Genomic DNA, 21,782 nt, shown 5'->3' with positions numbered 1-21,782 from the left:
TTTCTGCTCTATGTAACATGAATTGCTTATACTTGCCATTTTCTATTTTTGCTTTGATAAAACTGATTCAGTAGGTATTAACAGGGAAAATGGGTGGAAAAGCACGATATACTCAAACCATCAGGACATGATTGCAAAGTGTCAAAACTTCAAAGTGCACCTTTATTCGGAGAGTTTCACAGTAACATGGGGAAAGGTAAAGATTCAAAATCTTTCTCCCAAACAACTGCGTCATGTCTACAACCATTGACTGTTAACCTTTACATCATACGTGTATAATCCATTCTAGATCCAGCTTGTTAGAGACCAATCAAATACCATTTGATGGCCTTCAATTCTCTGTGTTGTGGCCTTTAGGGGCCGATGGTATTACAGTCCGTACTGTCCTATTCGAGTTCATGGCTTTAAGGCCTCATCCTTGGATAGCTCTATAAGTTTCCAGCGCCTTAAGGCAACTTTGTACTTGTCTGTGTTACTGGATTCACCAAAAACCCTTTTGAGGATGACTCTCATCAGGGTGACAGTGTTTGTTTCTCGGTTCTCCGACAGCAGCAGGTCCAAGGTGTCCCCAACTTTCACCTAAATAAGCAACATAATGTGTTATAACAACTAAATTATTAGACCTAACAGCAAATACTGTATGTAATATATGTAAATGTGAGAATTAGGGACAGGAATATGTCCTTATTTATAAGCATACATCACTTACTGTTTTACTTTTCTTGATGAGTTTGTGTCCATTTAGTCTGAGCTTGTTGTCATAGAAGGCATCCTCAATTTTACTGTGACAAGACAAAAGGAGGTTAGTATCTACTACAGTCTATGGTATCTACTCACGTTGGAAAAGGAAAGTTCCTGCTAGATTGCTGGTGTTTTTCAACATTTAGAAATCCAAATTTTATTATGTTCATGCAACAACAAGTATTTTCCCTGGAGTGCATGTTACCTTTTGTCTTACATATTTTCTAAAAACATTTCATCAATTGTTTATTCTTAGCATTCAATTATCTATGTTTATTGCTTATTTTGTAATATTTCGTCATGCCAGACAATGAACGCCTGATTGATAGGCTGTAAAAACATCAAGGACAACATTGGAAATAAGTCCAGGACTTTATCATTCTAACTCTGATGAGGTCTGATATGTTGTATTTTGAAATATCTAGTAGAGTGTTGCCAATAAACCCTAAAACTAAAAACTCAAACACCACTGACAGCAAGATAAACCAGAGAAACAAGTGATGTAGAATAAATATGCTGTCATCTTAATCATTCTTATGCAGCATTTCACTTGCTTATATCCAATTGGTTGAAAAACTCAGATCGGGAAAACCCATTTATCCACTGAACCCTACTTTCTTTAAACTCAGCCAGCTAGAAGGAAAAGATTGCCTCCAGATCTGAAAGCAGCCAACACGAACTGACTCACTTGCGTGCCATGTCCAGGCCAGCTTTCATGATGACATCATAGCGGAAGGACTGCACATATTTCTCCATGTCTTTATAGTCTTTTGGCAGATTTGGGTCCTGATCCACCTCATCTTCATAATCGCTGTCCTCAGGATCCTTTTCGTCCTCTTCTTCCTCCTCCTCTTCCTGTGTTGCCCTAGCAGCAGCTTTCTTCTTGTTGCTTTTGAACCTCAGGTGATGGACAGACCAACTCCTGACAGCGTCTCTGCCACGAAGAGCAGGCCTGTGACAGCCGAGTGCCGGGAACGCAGAGCAGCCCCACAGCTGCCGTGTATGGATGGTCCTGGGACACCATTCAGTCTGCCTCAGTCCATATCCAGCAGCGAGCAGGTGGCGAGGGTTCAACCTTCCTAGCTGCCTCATGGCCAGTGCCTGCACCACCAAACTCTGCATGTTGGCGCTCCTCAACTCAGCCACTACAAACACAAAGCAGGTTAGGAAGAATTATGCTAAATAACTATCAAATGAAGTTGTATCAATAATATCAGCAGGCAGACTGAATTAATTAATATGCTTTCAGAGTCAAGAGTCAAGTCATCTAAAAAATATTTTTCATCTGCTGCTCTCAAGGTCAAGAATGAACAATCAAGCTCAATGCCCTCTTTTATCCTATAATTTCAAACTTGGTACCACTAGTTGCATTCAATTAGATAAATGTGATTTTTTAAAATTTATTTATTTATTTAGCTTTAATTTGACTGCTGGAGCACCTTTGGTTAAAAGATATGATTATTTGGATGTCTAGTCTGCAGCACTTTTCAACTGCATCAAATCAGAGATAACACAAGGTAGAGATTTACCTTCAAAACATTCAAACTTTTACACCGACTTCTCATCGTCTTTGTAGAATAATGTTAATATGAGATGACATAAATTAACTAGTTATGTTTAAATATGTTTGTTTGTATCAGAAGTGATGTTTTTAAGCCTGTTTAACTTGACACCACCTGACAACAAACATTTACGGTAGAGATGCACCAATACTGGTATCGGATTTTTGTCTGATACTGACTCAAATAGCTGGATCAGGTATCAATGACAATGGGCCGACAATGGGTCTGGTATCGGATACTATTATTTTAATAAATAACAATTCAGACTTATATCTATGTATTTATTTGTTACATTTTGTTTAACTAAGTTAGGAAAGCAATGTTTAAGTCAAGCCTGATTTTTGCCTTAAACATAAAACAACGATCCCAGTCTCTTCCACACAGTGAGGCACACAGCTTATCGATTAAACACTAGTATCAGATCTGTAACTTACTCGGTATCGGCCGATACCCAAAACCCAGGTATCAGTATCGGGTCTGAAAAAGTCGGAATGGTGCATCTCTAATTTACGGAAGGTAGCGTTGTCCCATTTCAGCGATAATATACTCGGTCTTTTGATATTAGCTGCTGTTTGTGTACTTTTCGGTCATCAATGTATGGACTGACTCTCTGCTTGACATTTTTTCAGGCTGAGGTTGCTGTGCGGCTAACTGCTAACAACAAATACTTTTCTTCGGCTGAGTAACGAGCTTGTTCATCAACAAACACACCACAGACAGTTTTTTTTCATTGCTAAATAATAAATATGAAGTTCTTGACGTGCAGTTATTATCAGTTAGTCCACTCACCTGTGAAGTAAATAACCTTTCACAGCTTGTTACTGGAGCTACTTCGCCGCCGCTTCCTACGTGCTATTTGTTTAGCAGCCGGTGTGGCTGCTGCCACCTACCGCTATGGAGGAGACGTAGGCCTATTCTTTTTTTTTTTAATCCTGGATGGTTTATGCAAAAACATGAAGAATGCTTCAGGATATCCTTTTTCAATTGTGGCTCCCTCACTGCACTACAGAATTACATGAAAAATATCAGAGTCTGTGTTAGTCTCTCAATTTCTTTGTCTAGACTGGCAACAGCCATGTTATGTACTGTTACGATTTAGTAGAACTTGTAGAAAACCGATTTGTTGTAGTTTGCATGTAATGTCCAAATACTTTCAACATTTTATTTTAACCAATATTTTAATGTTTATCCATCATGGGTATTTTTTTTTTAAAGGGATTTAAGAGTAAGCGCACAACATCATATCAGAAATCAGAATGAAAATTAACATAAAATGTAATTTATATATACTGTATGTAAGTCCTAATTATGACAGGAAGGTTTTGCATTGTAGGAAAAGCACAGGTGTTACTAATCACATTAACGATGGCTCTGTTCTACGAGTGTCCCAGTATCCATGACAGTTTTACAGTGAGGCAGCATGAACAATACCAGGACCCTGAAACTGAAGCAGCTAAATGAAATTCAGCCTTCATTCATTTCATTATTCACAGCTTTGCTTTTCCTACTGTGACATTATCTTGCGTGAAAAAAGGCTTATTGGTGTCCATGAAGCAGCTCCTCCAGTGCTCACACTCTCCACTCAGATTTTCCCTTAAGTGTGAGAATCCAAGCCACAACATTTTTGAAATATACACGGGTTTCCCCCAGACATTTATTGCAACTTTTATTTTTCCAGCATAAGATAAATTTGAATACATATTTTAAAAGGTAATCAAGTTATTTATACAGCCCATTTGATTATTATGACAAGAACATTTTAATATTGTACAAGAAGGGATAAGCTCTAAGTTGCCGTGTACTGTTTTATGTCTGAGCAGTTATGTATTTGTCAATATATCATCTTGAATATTTTATTACCTCAAGGGAATTTACATCAACATTCAGCTTCACTACAATTCATAATGTCTAGTGTCACTTCAAGTGCATAATACTGGATTCACTACATTATTGAAAACAATGTAAGAAGAAGATATTATTTGTCAGGATGCATACAATATGTTCCTGTTCGATGTAAAAAAGAAAAAAAAGTCAATATTATAAAGTTTGTATGTATGTCCATGTGTAAATGTAAGTGCATTTACATCCTTGCATATACTGCCTGTAAACTCTACTGGAAAGAGCCAAGGATCCTCCAGATGAATCACATGTCAACAACCAAACACTCCTCTGGACACATGGTGGCATGTTAGTGTGCTCTGTCTTTATCTGAGCACATTCAGTATACACTGGACAGTGAAATCATCACTTTACAGATGAAAAATGGAGTACTGTTCCTTTACTATAGACACATAATGAATATACTTTTCATTGATGCTGGTGGTTTACATTCAGGTATGTTTTATGGTTTATAACACATTGTGTTAGCGGAAGGAAATCATGCAAAATTGGGCATGGATTTAATGATCATATGATCTTTTTGCTGCTGAATACACAGAGTTTGGTGGTAAAGACAGATACTTTAATAATGTTTGTGGCTGATGTGACACCCACCAGTTCAAATGTGTTGTACATTTAATGTAAACCTGTCCTTATCTTCTCTGACCACAAGATTAATGTAATGAGATGTCGATGTGTTTGTACCACAGTTGCCGGCAGGTTTCGTCGTGGCAGTAGGCAGCAAAAAAGTTTAATTTAAGACAAAACGTTTAAACTGCTCGATCGATTATGAATGACTAAATGCATTTTAGTCTAGGTGTTTAAGCTGAAGGCTGTTTTTGTGTTTGTACTTAGCTAGTGTTGGTGTTTGCACCAACAACTTTCCGGCTTGTGGGTCAGTCAAGTCAAATCAGTCAAATGTTAAAGCAAATATCCACCCTAAAATACCTTCTCTGACTCTGTTTTGTTGTTTCTTATTTCCTCACAGGTACCCGAACTTTGACAGTGTGACATCACATTGAGATATTTCCAACATCTACAGTGGAGGTTTGTAGGAAAGAAAAAATGTTTCAGAAATCTAAAACATCAACTGTAAACATCAGGTTTAGGTGTCAGTCTCTCAGCATCCAAAAGCTGCCATATAGCACCAACAGTCAACAGTCAAACAGAGAGAAATCCACTGAAGAAGAAGCATAAATATCAGTTATATAAGCCTCAATAGACCAGATTGCAATTCAGCCGTCAGATTTGCTTGTCTGAATTAAAACAGGCGTCACTCTCTTTTTATTGTCATTATGTGAATCTCCACCTATGCACATAACCCACAACTGAAAATAAGCTTATACCTGTTATCTGGGGTTGTTGAAAGGCATTCTGGGAAATGTAGAAAGTTATTAACTGAAGTAGAAAAAAGATGAGGCAGGTTGAGAAAAAGTAGGTACACCAAAAAAGTAAATTACGCCACTTCTTCAAGATATAAGAAATAAAACCGTTGAAACATCACATACTGGTATAACAGTGAGTCAGAATATCCAAGAGTTCATTTGTCTCTAACAGACTGGAGGGTTTCATGTTGACCAGTGTCAGTGTGATATGCATAAGCGTAACATATTTAATCAATATTCCTCCTTTTACTTTTCACTTGAGAAGATGGTATTTATTTTCACAGTTATTGCTGTAAGTAGAAGTATATTAAACTTGTAGAAACTCCTACTTACCATTTTTGATGATGTTAAAAACATCATAATCAGCTCCAACCTTATCTGACTTATCTGTCATCATTCAGATGTTTTTGTGTTTGTGTCACTGAGATTTCACTGAATGAATGAGATATTTAAGCCTGTCCATGTTGTCTGTGGCCTCTGAAAAGGTCTTATGAGGTAACTGCAGCTTCAGTTTCAGTTTCATACTGTACATATGAGATCTTAAAAGCTATGGCAATGATGTGCAGTGTAACAGTCATTGTCTGCTTGGTTTTCATTGGAAGCCAGACAGATATTGTTTTTCCATGAGTGTGTAACCTAGTAGGTTCAAACACCACTGTCACTGTGCTCTCCACTCACTAATCACTGTTATTGCTTTGGTGATTCACACATTCAGGATTCAGGCATTTGTTTCAGATAGTATGACAATACAGCATGAATCTGTGTATCTCACATTAAGACTTGTTTGCACACTCTGTTTCTGATGTCCAGAGTGTTTGTATGCTACAGAAATGCCACTGTGTTTTATCAGTGACTGCATAGTCATAAGGAGGTCTCCACACAGGAGCCATTTCTGTGGAAGGACCTGTGGTTGTGGCAATTCTCGCTGCAGTGGACAATGAGCACTGGGTAGCAAAGTGCATCCTCATAGTCTGGGGGTTCCTCATCATCTGTGGTGAGGCGCTCTGATAGGCAGTGTGTGTTTTCACTGGGACTCTCCTGATCATCCAAGCTGCCGCTCCTCCAGAAGCAGCTACGCTGAGAGCCATAGCGCCGTGCCAGGGAGAACCGACTGCCGCTGAAGGGAATGCGGGAGCTGGCACCAGTACAGATGCTGAGGGCACTCCTGGAAAACACTGAGGAGCAACTGATGGCTCTGTGGCAGCGCTCACAATTCTGACGAATCCCACCGAAGCTGGATGGGCACTGGGCCAGGTCCATCAGGCCAGCCTCTGAGTAACTGGGCACGAGCTGCTGGTTGGACCGAATGTGCCATTCCAGTTCTGTACTGTCAATGGTGTTAACACGGGGGATACGACGCCAATATGGCCGATCATCACACGGGGTCACAGGGAGGTAATCATGCCCAAAGAGCTTCTCAACACGATAGTGGACATATGCAGTACGATACTCTGTGAAGACTCTGAGAGGCCATGAGAATGTGAGGAATGAGGCAAACCAGAAGACATAGTGAGACAGATACCAGGGGTGGTGCTCTGGGTCAGACAGCACCATGACATATTCCTTCAGGTCAATGTTTTTCAGGTGCATGCCCTCCCTGGCTTCCATGTAGTCATCAAGGCCCTCATTGTCAGTGAAAAACCTCGCTCGTTGTGTAAGGTAGGAATTCTCTGATTCAACGTTAGCAAAACTAAAACACTTTGTGAACCGCATCTTTGTAAGGGCAGACTTCTCCAAGCCAAGCAGTTGCTTTGAAACATCTTTCACACCACAGTGACTGTAGTCAAACTCAGCTTCTGCCACATGGGTGTTGACACGTTCATGGTAAACCTGGGTACTAGTGTAAGCATCTCCATTGCGATAGCGTGTGACTTGTCGAGTTCGGCGAACATAGTGATAGCTGATGGCCTTCCACCAGATGCAGGGTTTAGCTTGCTGCATCCTCTGGATGCGCTCGTAAATGCCCTCCACATCCACTTTGTGCTGCAGCTCGTTCTTCACATGACAGTGCCAGCACTCCACAAGATAAACCAAATACAGCATGCCCAGTAGGGCCAGAGGAATATAGATATAGCCATCAGAGCACGGGCTGTCATGGTACATCATGGATTTCCCTTTGAAGGCACTGTCAAAGGTGAGGCGGGTCACCTTGGTGACATGACACCAAACCATTGCTCCCATGCAGCCATACATGAGAATGGACAGCAGAAGGCATTTCCAAAAACTCTCCCGACATAGTGACTTACTCAGAGATTGTTTAAGGGGTCTTTGCTGTTGAGTCAAAGCAGAAACAAAAGAGAAAGTAGTAAATAATAATAATAATAATATATCACATCCTTAAAATGTCATTTTGCTTGTTGCGGTGTGTATCACTGCTGAATGATGACTGCAACATCTGTAGCACAATTAGGACTTTTTCCAGACTAAAATTAAATGAATGGATCATGCATCCATAGTAGTAACACCCATGTGTTAGAAATTCTCTTGCAAAGATGATCAGACTGTAGGCAGTGGATAACAAGAAAGTTCTTTCAGCTCTGTGGATATTTCATCATTTTATAGCTCTGCTGAGTACTTGTTGGCTTGGTTTAATGCTGGAGAGACATTAAGATGAAATCAATGCTAAAGGCCCACTACAGCTGATGATAGATGAAAGACAGGTTAAGATGCTGGGATAAGCAATGCCATGTGTGCAGAGAATTTTACTCTTTTTTTATGCTGGCTACAAGATCATAGAAACACTCCCATGTCAAGCTAGAACCTGGGAGATGTTTCTGTAATACTATACTCCTGGCAAATCATTAACCTGCAGTGTGCACACCATGCACATGGATTGATTGAAAGCCCTGCGACAAGATGTAACAAGCAGATCATAACAAAAGGCATTTGCTCTAATACGGGATGTCAGAAAATGATACCTCCTCTCTGGTGTCCTCCTCGAAGACGGTGGTCGTACTGCTTTCACTCGCTGTCGCAGCCGATGCCGGAGGGGACATGGTGCTGGGCAGCTATTGATAATAATGATAGGGCGTGGGAGTAGGAAGAGGAAGAGATTTCACTACCTTGCTCCGCAGCGTCCCTTCAACCGAGACGAGCTACTTGTTAGACGTGCACCACATCTGCTATCGTTTAGAGGCGCTCCACCCTAAGAAAAGCCCGAGACGAGTCGACGGACGCATGCTGATCGGAGAAACCCAAAATAAGGGGATCTTTCCGGCGGCTGAAAAATGGGGGGAAAAAAAGCGGGGGTGTGTCTATAGGAAAGCCCGCATCCTGCCCTCTACGGTGTTTAGCTGTCAGTGCCGCAGTAACATGAGCGTAGATTCCGCTGTATTAGCTGGTCGTCATTACAAAATGAACATGCCCTGCCCCTCGGGGACCCGCTGTGTGTTTATCATTGTGTGTGCAGGAGGTGACGGCGTCGTCAGCGGGCTATGGAGAGCTGGCAGGGTCGCTGTCCATGGTGCTGACTGAGGCAGGTGTACGGTGAGATGCTGTTGCATAAATCTGTCACTTAAAGGGAAAGTCCACCCGAAAACTGAGTCTTTAAATTGAGCAGTTCTAGTGATGATGGGGCCGTGGAGTCATTATACTGTATATATACTGTATATACACAAACACACACAAATAAAGACAACAAGCTGGAGATTAGATCATCAAAACTTGAATTGTTGATGTGATCATGTGACACAGATGGGGGTTGCCCCGTGACTTATGTGATTTATTCTAATGAACCAATCTGTCTGCTCATTATAAGTACTATTACATCTAAATGAATTTTATTTTAATGGAGAGTTTTTGGTTATGAATCAGAAAATGTCATCACATAGTTATATTTACATAACAGTTTTAAATTTAAATCCAAATAAATTTTTCAAAGACATGTATGTTAGGGTTAATGCTCCTGTCAGTGCTCCTGACCACTGGCACTAGCAAAAAGAGCTGGAGTTGGTCCACAGGTGCTGCACTGCGGCTGCTCCCTGTGTATAGGATGGGTCAGATGCAGAGGATCAATTTTGTTTCAATGTATGTGAGTGCTGAGAAATTCGGTAATAAAAATAATCATTAGTTGCAGCGCTGAACCAACAAAGATAGAGGGTAAAACATTTTATCCTCATTGAGCATTTCCATGATTGATTTACAGTTGTTGCAATTAAATATGAACACCAACGCTTACATTAGTAATGTTATACTGTGTTAAACAGAATGTGAAAAGTTGTTTCCAGAAACCAGTGTACCAAACATATGAATCTACTGCAATAGAGGAATGAGAACAAAGTGTGTAGCTACCTCCTGAAACAAAGGAAGATTTGTATAGTTACTGTTTATATATGGAATTATGTATTAGAAATAATATTAAGCACATCTAGTATGAACATTATTTTTTTTTAAAAATGCTTACAAAAACATGCATGTTCACATAATAGCCATGAAAGAGACCCAAATGTCAAAATCATATGAAATTCTGGGTCACAATTATACTTACAACGTCATTAAAAAAAAAAAATACAAAAATCTTTTCAGAAACCTATTTAAAGTCTCAGATGGTCAGGTGAAGTTAATTGTTTAGTTGTTACTTGCCTTTAGTGATGCACATGCATGGGCAACAGTTTAGCAACATGTATAAAACTGTTACACAACCACATTATAGTGAGTCTACATCAGTTTTAATGCTTATCAGGGAAATTAATCTGAATCAAAGACCTTGAACAGATTGAACCATTGTTATTCAGTAAAGCTGTAGTCCTTTTAGAGTAACAGGAGTAATAACTGAAGACACTGAACAGCTTGTTGTAAGTTGAGTGAGGAGTCCTGGTGTACACAAAACCGCAGGCAATCTTCAGCCACAGGGCCATTTCTTCCTTTTGACATCATTGTGTGAAGCTATTTACTCCTTTTCCCAGGGTCTCCTTTTCTGATGACGAAGGGAACCCTTAAAGAGAGAGGGAATATAAGTTACAGCTAAATAAGCTCTTCATCTATAGGTCAAGAATTGCTATAGGACTTTATAGCTGTAACTAATCTTAAAGTATGAGATGGCAGGATGCGTGAAGATGATTCCTTGAACTGCTTTCTGGCAGAAATAATCTGATCACAACAGAATCAACAGGCATTAAATAGAGTTTCAAATAACTCCGTTCCACCTTTTCCAAAGCTACTTACAGAATACATGTTGGAGAGATTGTTGAAAAGCACCTGGCCCGCGCTCACTTTGTTCCTCACTCCTCGTATGGTCCCGTTCTTGCTGCAGATATTAATCCTCTTGTTGCTAAAGAGCATCTCTCTCTTGGCACTGGCATACAAAAGCAGGTCATCGGGTTCGCAGCCGTTCTCGTCCGCAGCCGTTTCCACCAGCAGGCCATTCAGGTGGCTGTTGGCCTCGCTGGAGGGAAGCGAGATCCCCTGCTCTGCCTCCGGGCTGCTGGTGCAGTCAGAGTCCACTGAGTCCGACATTGACCCACACCAGGCCGTTTCATCCTTGAACACCTCCGTCAAGACACGGCCGCTGTTGGCAGATGCTACCCTAAACCTTACTGTTCTCCCACCCTTTCCTTTCTCCTGTTTCAGATTTGGCCTCTCCATTGAAATACAAGAATGTCTCACATGTTTGACATCCCATTCAGCAAAGCGAGACGTGCTCTTTCAGCCTAATCCATAGTGGTATGCAATTATCAAACAATAATATCCTCATTGGCGCGTCAAAATAAACTGAAAATACCCCGAGTACAAAAATGGTTAATAATAGATGAGCGTCTGCCATGGTAACAGCTAAAACAGGCAAACAGTAAACTGATATCAGCATGTTCAATAATTGATTAAGGTTAGTTTTCACACATCAGATAGGCTACAGACCAGTGTCTGGTCCTTAGGAGATAGACACTCAGGATATGGTCTGCTAAGCCAGCGATGAGGAAGAATTACCCACAAAGCGCTGAAGATAACCTTTTGTTCACTTTGCTGCACCGTCCATTAACCCTTGTCTCACCCTGTAATCTAAAGATAACTAACTAATAAAATAGTCACAGTAACATTAATAATTATAGTAACTTGCTATAGAGATTACATTATAAGACTAGCAACTAATTTTGATGTGGTAGAAACTTTAAGAGTTTTTTAAGCTGCAGATGGCATTGATTTTATTTTGTTTTGTTTTTTTAAGGTTTTTTTTAGGTCCAGCACTTGTGCGTCATCAGCATAAGAACAGGTAGTTACAATTAGTGGACGTCAAATCAAGAGTAAATGCTCAAAATCCATAAATTGTCAAAATCATAAATAACTAAATATCTTATGTGGAGTGGAGTGAATATTTACAGTGATTTATTAAAAATTGGGCTAATTATTTAATGTCTACAAAAAAGGGGAATGAATTTCCAAAAAAGTCAATGCACACTGCTTTGTCAAGTTACAAAAATTAAAAAGCCCTGAGGAAGACCAGTTTGCGCTCAGTACACATTGGTCTTCTTTTTATCATGTAGCCACTATAATAAAGGCGTTTTAACTTTTATAGCTTGACAAAGCTGTGTACTTTGACTTTTTTGGGAATTCATTCCCCTTTTTTCTGGACAGTGATTGCTTCCCTGTGCATCAAGAGCACCTGTTTTGTGTCACAGTGTAATATTGCCATAAATATGGCAGGTCCTGATTCTTGTGCCGTTCCAAGGTCGCGTGCTGTATATCGTCCAGACACTCATCAGCTTGCTGGAGACCAAAGGCAAGAAGATAATGGTCAGCAACAAGAAAAGGTTCAAGGCAGATGACATACTGTTCACTCTGCAGAGACCAGATAATTACCATGCCATCTTCTCAATGTGGATATAATTTGTCTTTCACTGTTCTTCAGCCTTTCAATAGTCATCATGAAGACATGAATTGTCACTCTCTGTTTTTATTTATTGATCTTTTTTTCTTTCTATGGGTTATTTGTTCTCTATGCAATGCTGTTGTGTTTTTAGGATTTAATCCAATTTTTATTTATTTTATTCTAGACTTTTATTCTTTTTCACCTTGAGCCCCATTACTACATCTGTGTTTTTATTTTAATTGTATTTCTCTGTTTCTGTAAAGCACGTTGGTAAATTTTTGTTGATTTTAAATGTGCTCTAATACATAAATTGACTTGATTTGTCTGTGTTAATGTCTTCTACCCCGGGCACCAACAAAATGTCAAGCTGCTTCTGCATCACAGGAAACACAAAGCAGATGTTCTGCTTTTGTTAAGAATGAAAATTAACAGAGATTTGTGGGAAAGTAGGTTATTTCAATGCATAGTACTAATACTGAGCAAACTATGAATGAAATGTCCAGAAATACGTGTCTCTATTTGCAGTGTTCTTGCATTAACATTTAAGGTGTACTATATTTCACTTTTTTTTACCAAGTTTTAATTATGTGAGTTGAAATGTACTCTGTTATCTGAACTATTGTTCCTTCTAGACAAAAATATGAGCATCAAGTCCTTCATCACTCTGACCTGACCCGACCTGAAAGGACAGGTTCACGATTTTTCAAGTGTGTCTTAAAACAACAGTAAAGTACTCATATGTACACTGAAAGAGGTTTTCCTCGCTGTAATCATTCCTCCTGTTCATACTGGCTATTAAAAGATCCCCTTCAAATGTGCTTTTAATGTAAGTGATGGTGTCCACACAGTCATTTTGTGCAAAAATGCATTTAAAAGTTGATGTGAAGCTTATATGAGGCTTCAGCAGTCTAAGTTAGTCATATCAAGTGGATATCTCCACATTTACAGTCTTTTTAGCATCAAATTCCCTCTTTGTGTTTCCTCGGACAGTGTTTCCCTGTTGAGCTGCGGTGGAAGTATAGTTACAAAAAGAGGAACTTTGGCACTAAAAAGACTCAAGCTTCATATTAGCCTCAGATAAACTTTTAAATACATTTTTGCACAGGAGGACTGTGGATTTTGGCCCCCATCACTTACATTGTAATTGCATTATGAAGGGATCTTGTAATGGTCAGTATGAGCGAGAAAAATGTTTCAATGTTCATTTGGGCGCCTGAATGTTGTTTTAAGACAGATTTTTTTAAAAAAAAATTGGGAACCTGTCCTTGAAGCTCAAAGTGCAAACCTGTAATGTCACTCCGGTCCTGTAGATGGCGGTAATGTGCTGCTAAAAACAAACAACAACCATCAAAGAAGCCGCAGAGAAACACGTGTAGCTCAGTGTCAACATGGGCAAAAGAAGGCAGAGCAAACAACTTTTCACCAATTTGTCTAAAAAACAGAAGAAACACTTGAAAGAGTTTGGAGAGGAGCATCCGTTTCATGATGTGTGAGTTGCAAAGTAAATGTTGGCTTGTCTTGAAGAGATAATAAAGCTTGTTAGCCAACTAGCCGAGTGACGAGCAGCGGCTGGAGTAAACGTTTATTCAAACAGAGTTAGTATGTTAGCTATAGATATGTGTCATTATTGCTAACATAAAGATAATATTAATTGTTTTGTTTGTTTAACGTGGTTTGGGCTTTTTATGTAAGACCTTTTCAGTCCATTTCGTCAATTTAAAATGCAGACTAATCTGAAAGTGCTTTTAAAGATGATGCCTCACATGCCTACTCTATATTCAATTTATTATCCATAACAACTTAGCAATTGGCTAGTAGCTAGCAGAAAGAAGTGAAAACAATAAGAATATCAGTAGCAGACACATGTGCACTAACGCATTGCAGGTTAACTTGTGTAGTACCTGAGTGATACACATTCATACATGGGCGCACTATCATCACTACACAACCCTGTGTAATATGCACTGCCTTACCTGGATATTGGCTGGATGCTGGCTTAAGGTGTGTTAAACAGGTAGAGATAGATGATTCAAATCTTACACTTCAGTGAAGAGTAATGTTTTTGTCCAGATGAAGAAACTTCTCTGAACACACGTTGTATAATGGAAACAAGGCTACTTTGGAGATAGTATTTGGGTGCTCTGACATTAAACATTGTTTTTATTATACAGAGGTAACGTTGATGGAGAGGTACTTTTTTCACTTCAATAACTATAAAGGCTTACTGAGACACATGACTTCCCTGCTCTGTATGTTCTGTTAATCTTGAAACACCTTCAGTTTCAAATAGTCAAACAAACTAGTTTAATCAGAGAAACATAAACGTGTTACTTATAATTTTGGAAACTCATATGTGCATACGTGCAATTTTCTGTCCAAGGATTTTGTTCTAGACGTGTCCTTCATATAATACTTTCATGGACAGGCTTTCCTCTCTTCACCTCTCATCCACAGAGCAGCCTAGTAATTTAGTCACCTCATTGCCTCACTCTCAGGCTAATTTGCAGCTATCACAGAGCCTTACTTTTTTCTGACTGAGAGCTTTGTAACCATGTCATTATATGTTTATGGTTTTACAGAAGATGCTTGTTGTTTAAGTTTATCTCCCCCTTTGTGTTTTTGTCACAGAGTCAATGAAAGACCTGAAAGAACTGAAATAGTGGAACTGGTGAGTAGCACTACATTTCTTATGATACAGTCATAAACCCCGATTTATGAAATACAAGATTGATGATGATAATAATAATAATAAGGATTTCCTGGTATACAAGACAGTTTGTAATATTTCACTTATATCAATATTTTGCAATTGAAGCCAGCAAGTCCAGAACATTCTGACGCTGATCCTGATGATCTGGAGGAAGAGGAGGATGAACCAGAGCAGAAAACAGCCTATCAGAAGCTTCTTTCAACTCTCAGCCAACCCGCCAGTAACGACCAGAGTGAAGAGGAGGAGAGCACCGATGATGAAGAGGGAGAGGAGGAGCTCCTTGGTGAAGGCAAATAATTTATCTCAAACACACCAATGGACAATAAAAAGGCCAACATACTGCAATCGACTAAATACAATTTTGTTTTTCTATCGTAGGGGACAGTGATGCAGTTGGCGATGACAGTGAGGACGGTGATGAAGATGAAGGGGAGGAAGAGGAACCTGAGGATGCAGATGAAACTCTGACTGAAGTGGTTGAAGGGAGGGAGGGGGAGGATGAGGAGGAGAAGCAGGCAGAAGATGAAGAGTTCACAGACAAGGAGCATGAGTCCCAGTTCTGCCTGGAGAGCAACTTCATGGGTGAAGGAGAACAGGAAGACACTGAAAGCACTGCTGACAGCAAGGGTGAGAAAGGAGTGAATTTCTCCTCAAAAAGCAAGATTTCTATTAGATTTGTCAGGTGCATCAAACTGTGCACAAAATAAACAAACTCCTCTCAGAATTAGACAACTTTAAAAGTGTGTGTAGTTGAGATATGTTTTTTTTTTCTCTCGATTTGCAGACATGTTTTTACAGCATTTGGACACAGAGCTTGGTGAAGAGGATGTGCAAAAGATTACATCTGGCAGCAAAGCCAAGACCCAGATAACGGTAACTGTTTTACTTCTGTTAAATGTTTTGCGTGCATAGATTTCACTATTATTATAGTTTTAGATGAAAACAACAAGCAAGCTTTTTTCATTAGAATAAATCTTGCATTTTAACCATAGTTAATGTGCTTTTCTTTCTTTTGTATCTGTCGCGGCTGAACTCAGTGGCCAAAATTGGGCACTCTTCTCTGCACCAATCCCCTGGAGAAGTTTGGCCCCATCAGCTCTCAGAAAGACACAAACCCCCCAGTTTTCCACAAACTCGTGGATGCATGTTGGAAGGATTTAAACCAGACTTCCAACCCTAAAGGGGCGGCTGAAGAGATCAGCCCTTTCCAGCTGGAGCTATTGGCACTCATGGGCTCCTACAAAGATCTCTACTACCCAGAGACCTGCCCTTTGAACCAGGGCCCACAGGTTCGCAGTGCGTACTGCCTCCACGCTCTCAACCACATACTGAAGGCCAACTCCCAGGTTCTAGCTCACAACGCGCAGCTAAGAGAGCGGAAAACTCAGGCTAAGCCTGGAGCTGAGCTGCAGGAAGAACCCAGAGACCAAGGTCTGACTCGGCCCAAGGTAAACTACTGGATAAATACTTTGTTTCTGAACAGAGCTGCATAAAACATTTTTAAACATCCCAATTAAAGGTACCCTGTGGAGTTTTTGACCCCTAGTAGTGCAATCTTCTTAACGGTGGGTCCTCATTTTATTTGTCTCATGCACATGCACCTTGGTGACACATTACACATTCCTGACAATGGTTTCACACTATTCCACTAATCTAAGGGTGACTGTAACGCACCAAGAAACGCAGCAATGTACCAGCAAAGTCACAGTAAAAGATGACTGCTCGCAAGTAAACATGGATATAAACAATGCAGGTTTGAAAATGTTTTAAAAATCAGCTTTGCAAATGTTTTATGAGGAAGGAAATACATTCAACAAGTTAAGCAGACCTCAAGGATACACACATTGTTTTAGTGAATTACACATGTAAACACAAACTTTGCTTCTTTAAGAGGACTCCACAGGGCACCTATAAGTGTCAAACTCATTATGATACTTTGTTATTCACTCTGCGCACTGTGATAGCTCATTAGCACATAGTGTTTTTCTATCTCACACACACTGTGTTAGATTTACTGAACCTTTTACACCAGTATCAGGCATTTTCGCTTGTTGTATCTATTGTATGTTCTTCTTATTATGTTATTTCTCCAACAGTCCCACAGCATGATACCCCCATATACATGTATATTGCTCTAAACTACTGTGCTACAGAAGGATCTGCGCCTCAGGTCCTTTACTGTTTATGGCGTCATAAATTGTAGTATTACAACATACATTTTTATATCAATGTAGATTGACTGATATAAGGGATATAATATTGTCCAGTGATTTTTCTTTAATTATTGGGCTAATAGTTTCCCTCAATCCCCCTAAGGTCATTTATGTGTGTAGTCCATGAATGTTATCCCCTATCATCGCTTACCAAAATACCTAAAATGTACAAATATTCAAAAACATAGTATTTAATTCATTTTGACAACTTGCTCTCTCATGATGTTGCATTACAATTACATGTGATGTTATTACACATATGGCAGGTCTTGATTCTTGTGCCGTTCCGAAGCGGAGCATTACATATTGTCCAGACAATCATCAGTTTGCTGGAAACCAAAGGCAAGAAGATGGTGGTCAGCAACAAGAAGAGGTTCAAGGAAGAGTTTGGAGAGGAGGTGGATGACAAACCATCCAATCTGCAGAGACCAGATGATTACCATGCCATCTTCTCAGGCAATGTTGATGATCACTTCAGGATAGGTACATCTGGAAACAAAACAGAAGTTGACTTACCTTTGGTGAATCTCTTCCATTTTCCTGTCTGAGGCCCTGTTGCTGTCCTCTCTCTTCACCAGGTATCTCCATCATCAGGAGCAACATACGCCTCTATGCCCCCTTCTACTCATCAGACATCATCATCGCGTCTCCGCTGGGCCTCCGCACAGTGCTTGGAGCTGAAGGAGAAAGTAAGAGAGACTTTGACTTCCTCTCCTCCATCGAGATGCTGGTGATGGACCAGACAGATGTCTTCCTAATGCAGAACTGGGAACATGTCCTGGTAAGAAGGCACAGCTCTTCTGACCATCAGTGTCAACATCTGGTATTACTGCTGGGGAAGATGGGGTACCATCTACTGTCCGACAACCACTGTAGAATTTGATGAATCACAACATTTTCTGTCATATTCAGCTTTAAGCAAATAGCACCGGAGCCTTGACAGAGCATTTCAGACTAAAGTTTGACTCATTGAAGTTTCTGAAGGGTGATGCTGATGTTTTTGGGTTCTGCTTGGTTTAATTTACTGTAAAAGGTTGTGATAAATAATCTATGAGCAGATAATTTTAACAAACTATTCCTATCAGAAGTTGCTATTTTTGAGGATTGTCTGTATATTTGATGTCTTCTGAAAACACACATTGTCCACCCACACCAGCATGTGATGAAGCACATGAACCTGCAGCCTCTGGACTCCCATGGAGTGGACTTCTCCAGGGTGAGGATGTGGAACCTCAACAACTGGGCTAGACATTACCGGCAGACGCTGGTGTTCAGCTCCATCCAGGACCCACAGATCAACAACATCCTCACCAAGCAATGTGTCAACTACCGTGGACAGGTACACTTCACACTCAACATTACACCTGCTCCAGGGACTGAACATACAGTGCTGACTGCAATTTTAGTTGATCATACTACTAAGAGGTAGAGCAGCTCTGGAGACAGACATGATCTCATAGTTGTAGATAAGAGTTAATCCTCAAGTTGTTTACTGTGGTTTGAAAGATATCCCAGGAAAGTCCTGGCTGTGAAAACAGTGAATCATCACCAGTTATCATTTGATGTTGATTTTTAAATTTAATTATCTCTGTGGTTTTGTCTCAGATTGCCACCAAGAACATCCCAAAAACAGGTTCCATCTGTCAGGTGCTGGTTCAGCTGCCCCATGTGTTTCAGATGTTCTCCTCAGATAGCTTCATGGACCATGATGCTCGGTAAAGTGCTCCTTTCAGTTTATTAGGTTATATTGTTCCAAATCACAGAATGTGCTGCAGAGATCTTGGCCAATATTTTGGTTGTTCCCAACAATATCTAAAGCTGTTTCATTTCTGCTGTTCTCCATCCTCCTATAGGTTTCAGTTCTTTGTAGATAAAGTGTTGCCACAGTACAGGGACTCGGTTATGTCCCACACTCTGATCTACATACCCTCTTACTTCGACTACGTCCGGTTGCGCAACTACATGAAGAAAGAGGAGATGAATTTTGCCAGCATCTGCGAGTATTCCAGCAAATCAGAGGTGTCCCGAGCCAGGTACTTCTTCCAGAAAGGGGACAAACAGTTCCTGCTCTTCACTGAACGCTTCCACTTCTACAAGAGGTCAGTTCTTTTTATGGCTTTGTTTGATTTGTGGGGGATTTTGTCTTTTCACCCAGTAAGTAGAGTACACATCCAGTCAGCTAGTACACTTCTCATGAAGGTAGGAGTAGGGTGTTGTTGCTGAAAGACACCAGCTGTTCAGTGGATCAGACTGGACATTATTAACCACTTCATGGATAAACATCACAGAATTTGAAATGCATCCTTATGGTATGAAATCCTGGAATCACTGCTTTGCCGGCAAAAGTAAGTATAAAGACAGTGATCTTTATTACCTTTTTAAAGGTTAACATATCACCTGCTGCAATAACCTGTGAAGGAAACACATGTGATCCCTTTTACAGAGTTCAAAAGTTAGACCACTTACTTCGATTGTGTATTTGTGACTACCTTGTCATGTGACTGGGTAGTCACAATGTGACACACAGTGACTGTGTCTCCTGCTTCAAGCTCTGACGCTCTCAGCTCCGGTGTTAAATGCAGCAAAATTGGCTAAACTCCTGCTTAAACAGACGCATACCGGTGTCTCCTTTCTACTGTACGGTGTGATCGACTCTCCGGTTGACAGCGCTGTCAGCAGCCAGCAGGAGAAACACTCTGCAGTGTGTTTGGATTTTATAACTGAACTAATACCAGGATGCAAGCTTTTATTTCTCTGATGTTTTCACATCACAAACAATGAACAACAGCATTAAAACACGAGTCTTGCAGGTAAAACATGTGACTCATGTAGCTGTTATATCAATTTCGTGTGGGGGGGTTGCTCTGCAGGTGCACTTGATTTGACTGTAACTGCGATAACCAGGTGGTTAACCTCCTGAATTTGCACCCAAAATGCTGTCAAAACTTTCATTTACCACAGTCTCCATGGTCATCAACCAGGAGTGAGGCAGAAAAAAGGCACAAAGAGGCATGAGGGAGAGTGCAGACTTAAAGCACCCCAAATAACAATTAGACAAAACACTCAATACAGAAAAACAAGAGATATCTGCAGAGTGAAACAGATGAAAGAGCTGGAGGAGTTAACAGATAATTAGAATAGTTAGAATCAAAATCAGTTCTCTTTCAAATCAAACACCCCAAAATATGATTGGAAAGTATTGTTCTTGCAACTGCATTCATAACCTTTTTTTCTGACTCAAATGTAGTTCAACCATGTCATGTGATGCTTCTTCAGTACACTTTAACATAAAATATTACTGGGACCAGTACAGAAAATTGCAAATGAACTTTTAATATCCAGGAATTCACATTATAGACACTACAACTGACTATCCCTGTAAAAAAAAAAAAATTGGCCTCAGTTTCACACATTGACCATACACGGTCCAGCCATATACTAGGTTTTGACCTAGTCTTTTTTATTATAGTCGAATAGTAATAAAACACACACATATATTTGTCGGTTGAATGAAACAACAAGAACGTTATTCTTCATACATTTCAGAAGGTGTGCTAATAAAATCATGATTGCACTCAATATTGCAACAGCCCGGATAACGTTTGACATCTTTTATTTAGGTACACCATCAAAGGGATCCAGAACCTGATATTTTACGGACTTCCCTCCTACCCGCACTTCTACAGCGAGGTGTGTAACATGCTCTCAGCGGGCAGTCAGGGGGAGGAAGCTAGCTGGACCTGCACTGCCCTCTACTCCCGCTACGATGCCCACAAACTGGCTGCCATCACCGGAGCCCAGCGAGCCGGACAGATGCTGCACTCCAACAAAACTGTTCACCTCTTTGTTACAGGAGGGGAAGATAAAGCCTCCTGATGGGGCTGGGTAGTTAAAAGAGGGACCACTGGACTGAAAACATTGTAGCTATCTACAGTACTTCATATAAAATCCCATCAGGATCTATTCCACAATGCTTTCCATTTTATTTGGACAGTATTGTATTCACTCACTCATGCACAAGGAATAAAACATGTTTATTGGCTTTGTTTAATGTGTTGTAGTTGGAAGTCGTTCTGAACAATCAAGTCAGTCATGTCAAGTCACACACAGTTGAGTGAAAAGATCATAAAATTTAATTGTGATTTATATAGATTGTATTTATATAGATTGTATGCGTTATCACTGTGATAAGATAGTGTTAAAACATCACTCACAGGTCAGCTATGTTTCCAGTTTCAACATATAAATATTTTATTATGTTGTTTTTCATGTAAATAATTTGAAAAGATTTCATATTTGTAGCAGTACCTGTCTTAAAAGTGCTCAAATGTTCTGAAATTGGTAAAATAATGACCAATGACTTTTTTATGGTTCTTAGTCTAGTGTCATACTGCAATTACAATATAAAATTGTTTCAAATCAATCAAGGGTGTGTTGCCTTTGTTTTCTGGTTAACTATTTTAGGAATATTAAGCCAGAAGAATTTAAACT

General features: G+C 39.9%; 4 protein-coding genes across 5 annotated transcripts; 1 reads left to right on the top strand and 3 right to left on the bottom strand.

Moving 5' to 3' along the window:
- Window positions 1–141: 141 nt before the first annotated feature.
- On the bottom strand, window positions 142–3,200 carry mtres1 (mitochondrial transcription rescue factor 1). Its single transcript, XM_067613809.1, has 4 exons — window positions 3,093–3,200; window positions 1,430–1,886; window positions 710–782; window positions 142–579 (listed from the first exon to the last, which is right to left on the bottom strand). The coding sequence occupies exons 2-4, from the start codon at window positions 1,861–1,863 to the stop codon at window positions 397–399; spliced, it is 690 nt and encodes a 229-aa protein (XP_067469910.1). The 5' UTR covers window positions 1,864–1,886; window positions 3,093–3,200; the 3' UTR covers window positions 142–396.
- Window positions 3,201–3,956: 756 nt separating this feature from the next.
- Window positions 3,957–9,066, bottom strand: LOC137199484 (transmembrane protein 151B-like). Its single transcript, XM_067613808.1, has 2 exons — window positions 8,485–9,066; window positions 3,957–7,837 (listed from the first exon to the last, which is right to left on the bottom strand). The coding sequence occupies exons 1-2, from the start codon at window positions 8,560–8,562 to the stop codon at window positions 6,428–6,430; spliced, it is 1,488 nt and encodes a 495-aa protein (XP_067469909.1). The 5' UTR covers window positions 8,563–9,066; the 3' UTR covers window positions 3,957–6,427.
- A 1,388-nt stretch (window positions 9,067–10,454) lies between these two features.
- On the bottom strand, window positions 10,455–11,821 carry grxcr1b (glutaredoxin and cysteine rich domain containing 1 b). Its single transcript, XM_067614847.1, has 2 exons — window positions 10,730–11,821; window positions 10,455–10,499 (listed from the first exon to the last, which is right to left on the bottom strand). Exons 1-2 carry the CDS (start codon window positions 11,147–11,149, stop codon window positions 10,455–10,457), a joined length of 465 nt encoding a protein of 154 aa, XP_067470948.1. The 5' UTR covers window positions 11,150–11,821.
- A 1,870-nt stretch (window positions 11,822–13,691) lies between these two features.
- On the top strand, window positions 13,692–21,714 carry utp25 (UTP25 small subunit processor component). 2 transcript variants are annotated; one of them, XM_067614443.1, is made up of 12 exons: window positions 13,692–13,857; window positions 14,997–15,036; window positions 15,184–15,361; window positions 15,457–15,705; window positions 15,863–15,951; window positions 16,116–16,526; window positions 17,558–17,774; window positions 17,870–18,072; window positions 18,448–18,630; window positions 18,897–19,006; window positions 19,145–19,390; window positions 20,912–21,714. In XM_067614443.1, exons 1-12 carry the CDS (start codon window positions 13,757–13,759, stop codon window positions 21,165–21,167), a joined length of 2,283 nt encoding a protein of 760 aa, XP_067470544.1. In that variant the 5' UTR covers window positions 13,692–13,756; the 3' UTR covers window positions 21,168–21,714. The 2 variants fall into 2 exon arrangements, with proteins under 2 accessions (XP_067470544.1, XP_067470543.1); XM_067614442.1 differs by having other exon boundaries at window positions 15,184–15,367.
- Window positions 21,715–21,782: the final 68 nt, after the last annotated feature.

Source organism: Thunnus thynnus, chromosome 16, assembly GCF_963924715.1.
Source record: "Thunnus thynnus chromosome 16, fThuThy2.1, whole genome shotgun sequence".
NCBI classification, from domain to species: domain Eukaryota; kingdom Metazoa; phylum Chordata; class Actinopteri; order Scombriformes; family Scombridae; genus Thunnus; species Thunnus thynnus.
This window is presented reverse-complemented; position numbering and strand designations above follow the sequence as displayed.

Excerpts from the sequence above, each read along its gene's own strand:
- mtres1 (XM_067613809.1), bottom strand. The coding sequence starts at position 1,863 with ATGCAGAGTTTGGTGGTGCAGGCACTGGCCATGAGGCAGCTAGGAAGG. Across the intron at positions 783-1,429 it reads GGCCTGGACATGGCACGCAA|TAAAATTGAGGATGCCTTCT; the intron begins GTGAGTCAGTTC and ends GTCTTGTCACAG. Across the intron at positions 580-709 it reads TCATCAAGAAAAGTAAAACA|GTGAAAGTTGGGGACACCTT; the intron begins GTAAGTGATGTA and ends TTGCTTATTTAG.
- LOC137199484 (XM_067613808.1), bottom strand. The coding sequence starts at position 8,562 with ATGTCCCCTCCGGCATCGGCTGCGACAGCGAGTGAAAGCAGTACGACC. Across the intron at positions 7,838-8,484 it reads AGGAGGACACCAGAGAGGAG|CAAAGACCCCTTAAACAATC; the intron begins GTATCATTTTCT and ends TTGACTCAACAG.
- grxcr1b (XM_067614847.1), bottom strand. The coding sequence starts at position 11,149 with ATGGAGAGGCCAAATCTGAAACAGGAGAAAGGAAAGGGTGGGAGAACA. Across the intron at positions 10,500-10,729 it reads ATCTCTCCAACATGTATTCT|GGTTCCCTTCGTCATCAGAA; the intron begins GTAAGTAGCTTT and ends TCTCTCTTTAAG.
- utp25 (XM_067614442.1), top strand. The coding sequence starts at position 13,757 with ATGGGCAAAAGAAGGCAGAGCAAACAACTTTTCACCAATTTGTCTAAA. Across the intron at positions 15,037-15,183 it reads GAACTGAAATAGTGGAACTG|CCAGCAAGTCCAGAACATTC; the intron begins GTGAGTAGCACT and ends TTGCAATTGAAG. Across the intron at positions 18,073-18,447 it reads AGAACTGGGAACATGTCCTG|CATGTGATGAAGCACATGAA; the intron begins GTAAGAAGGCAC and ends CACCCACACCAG.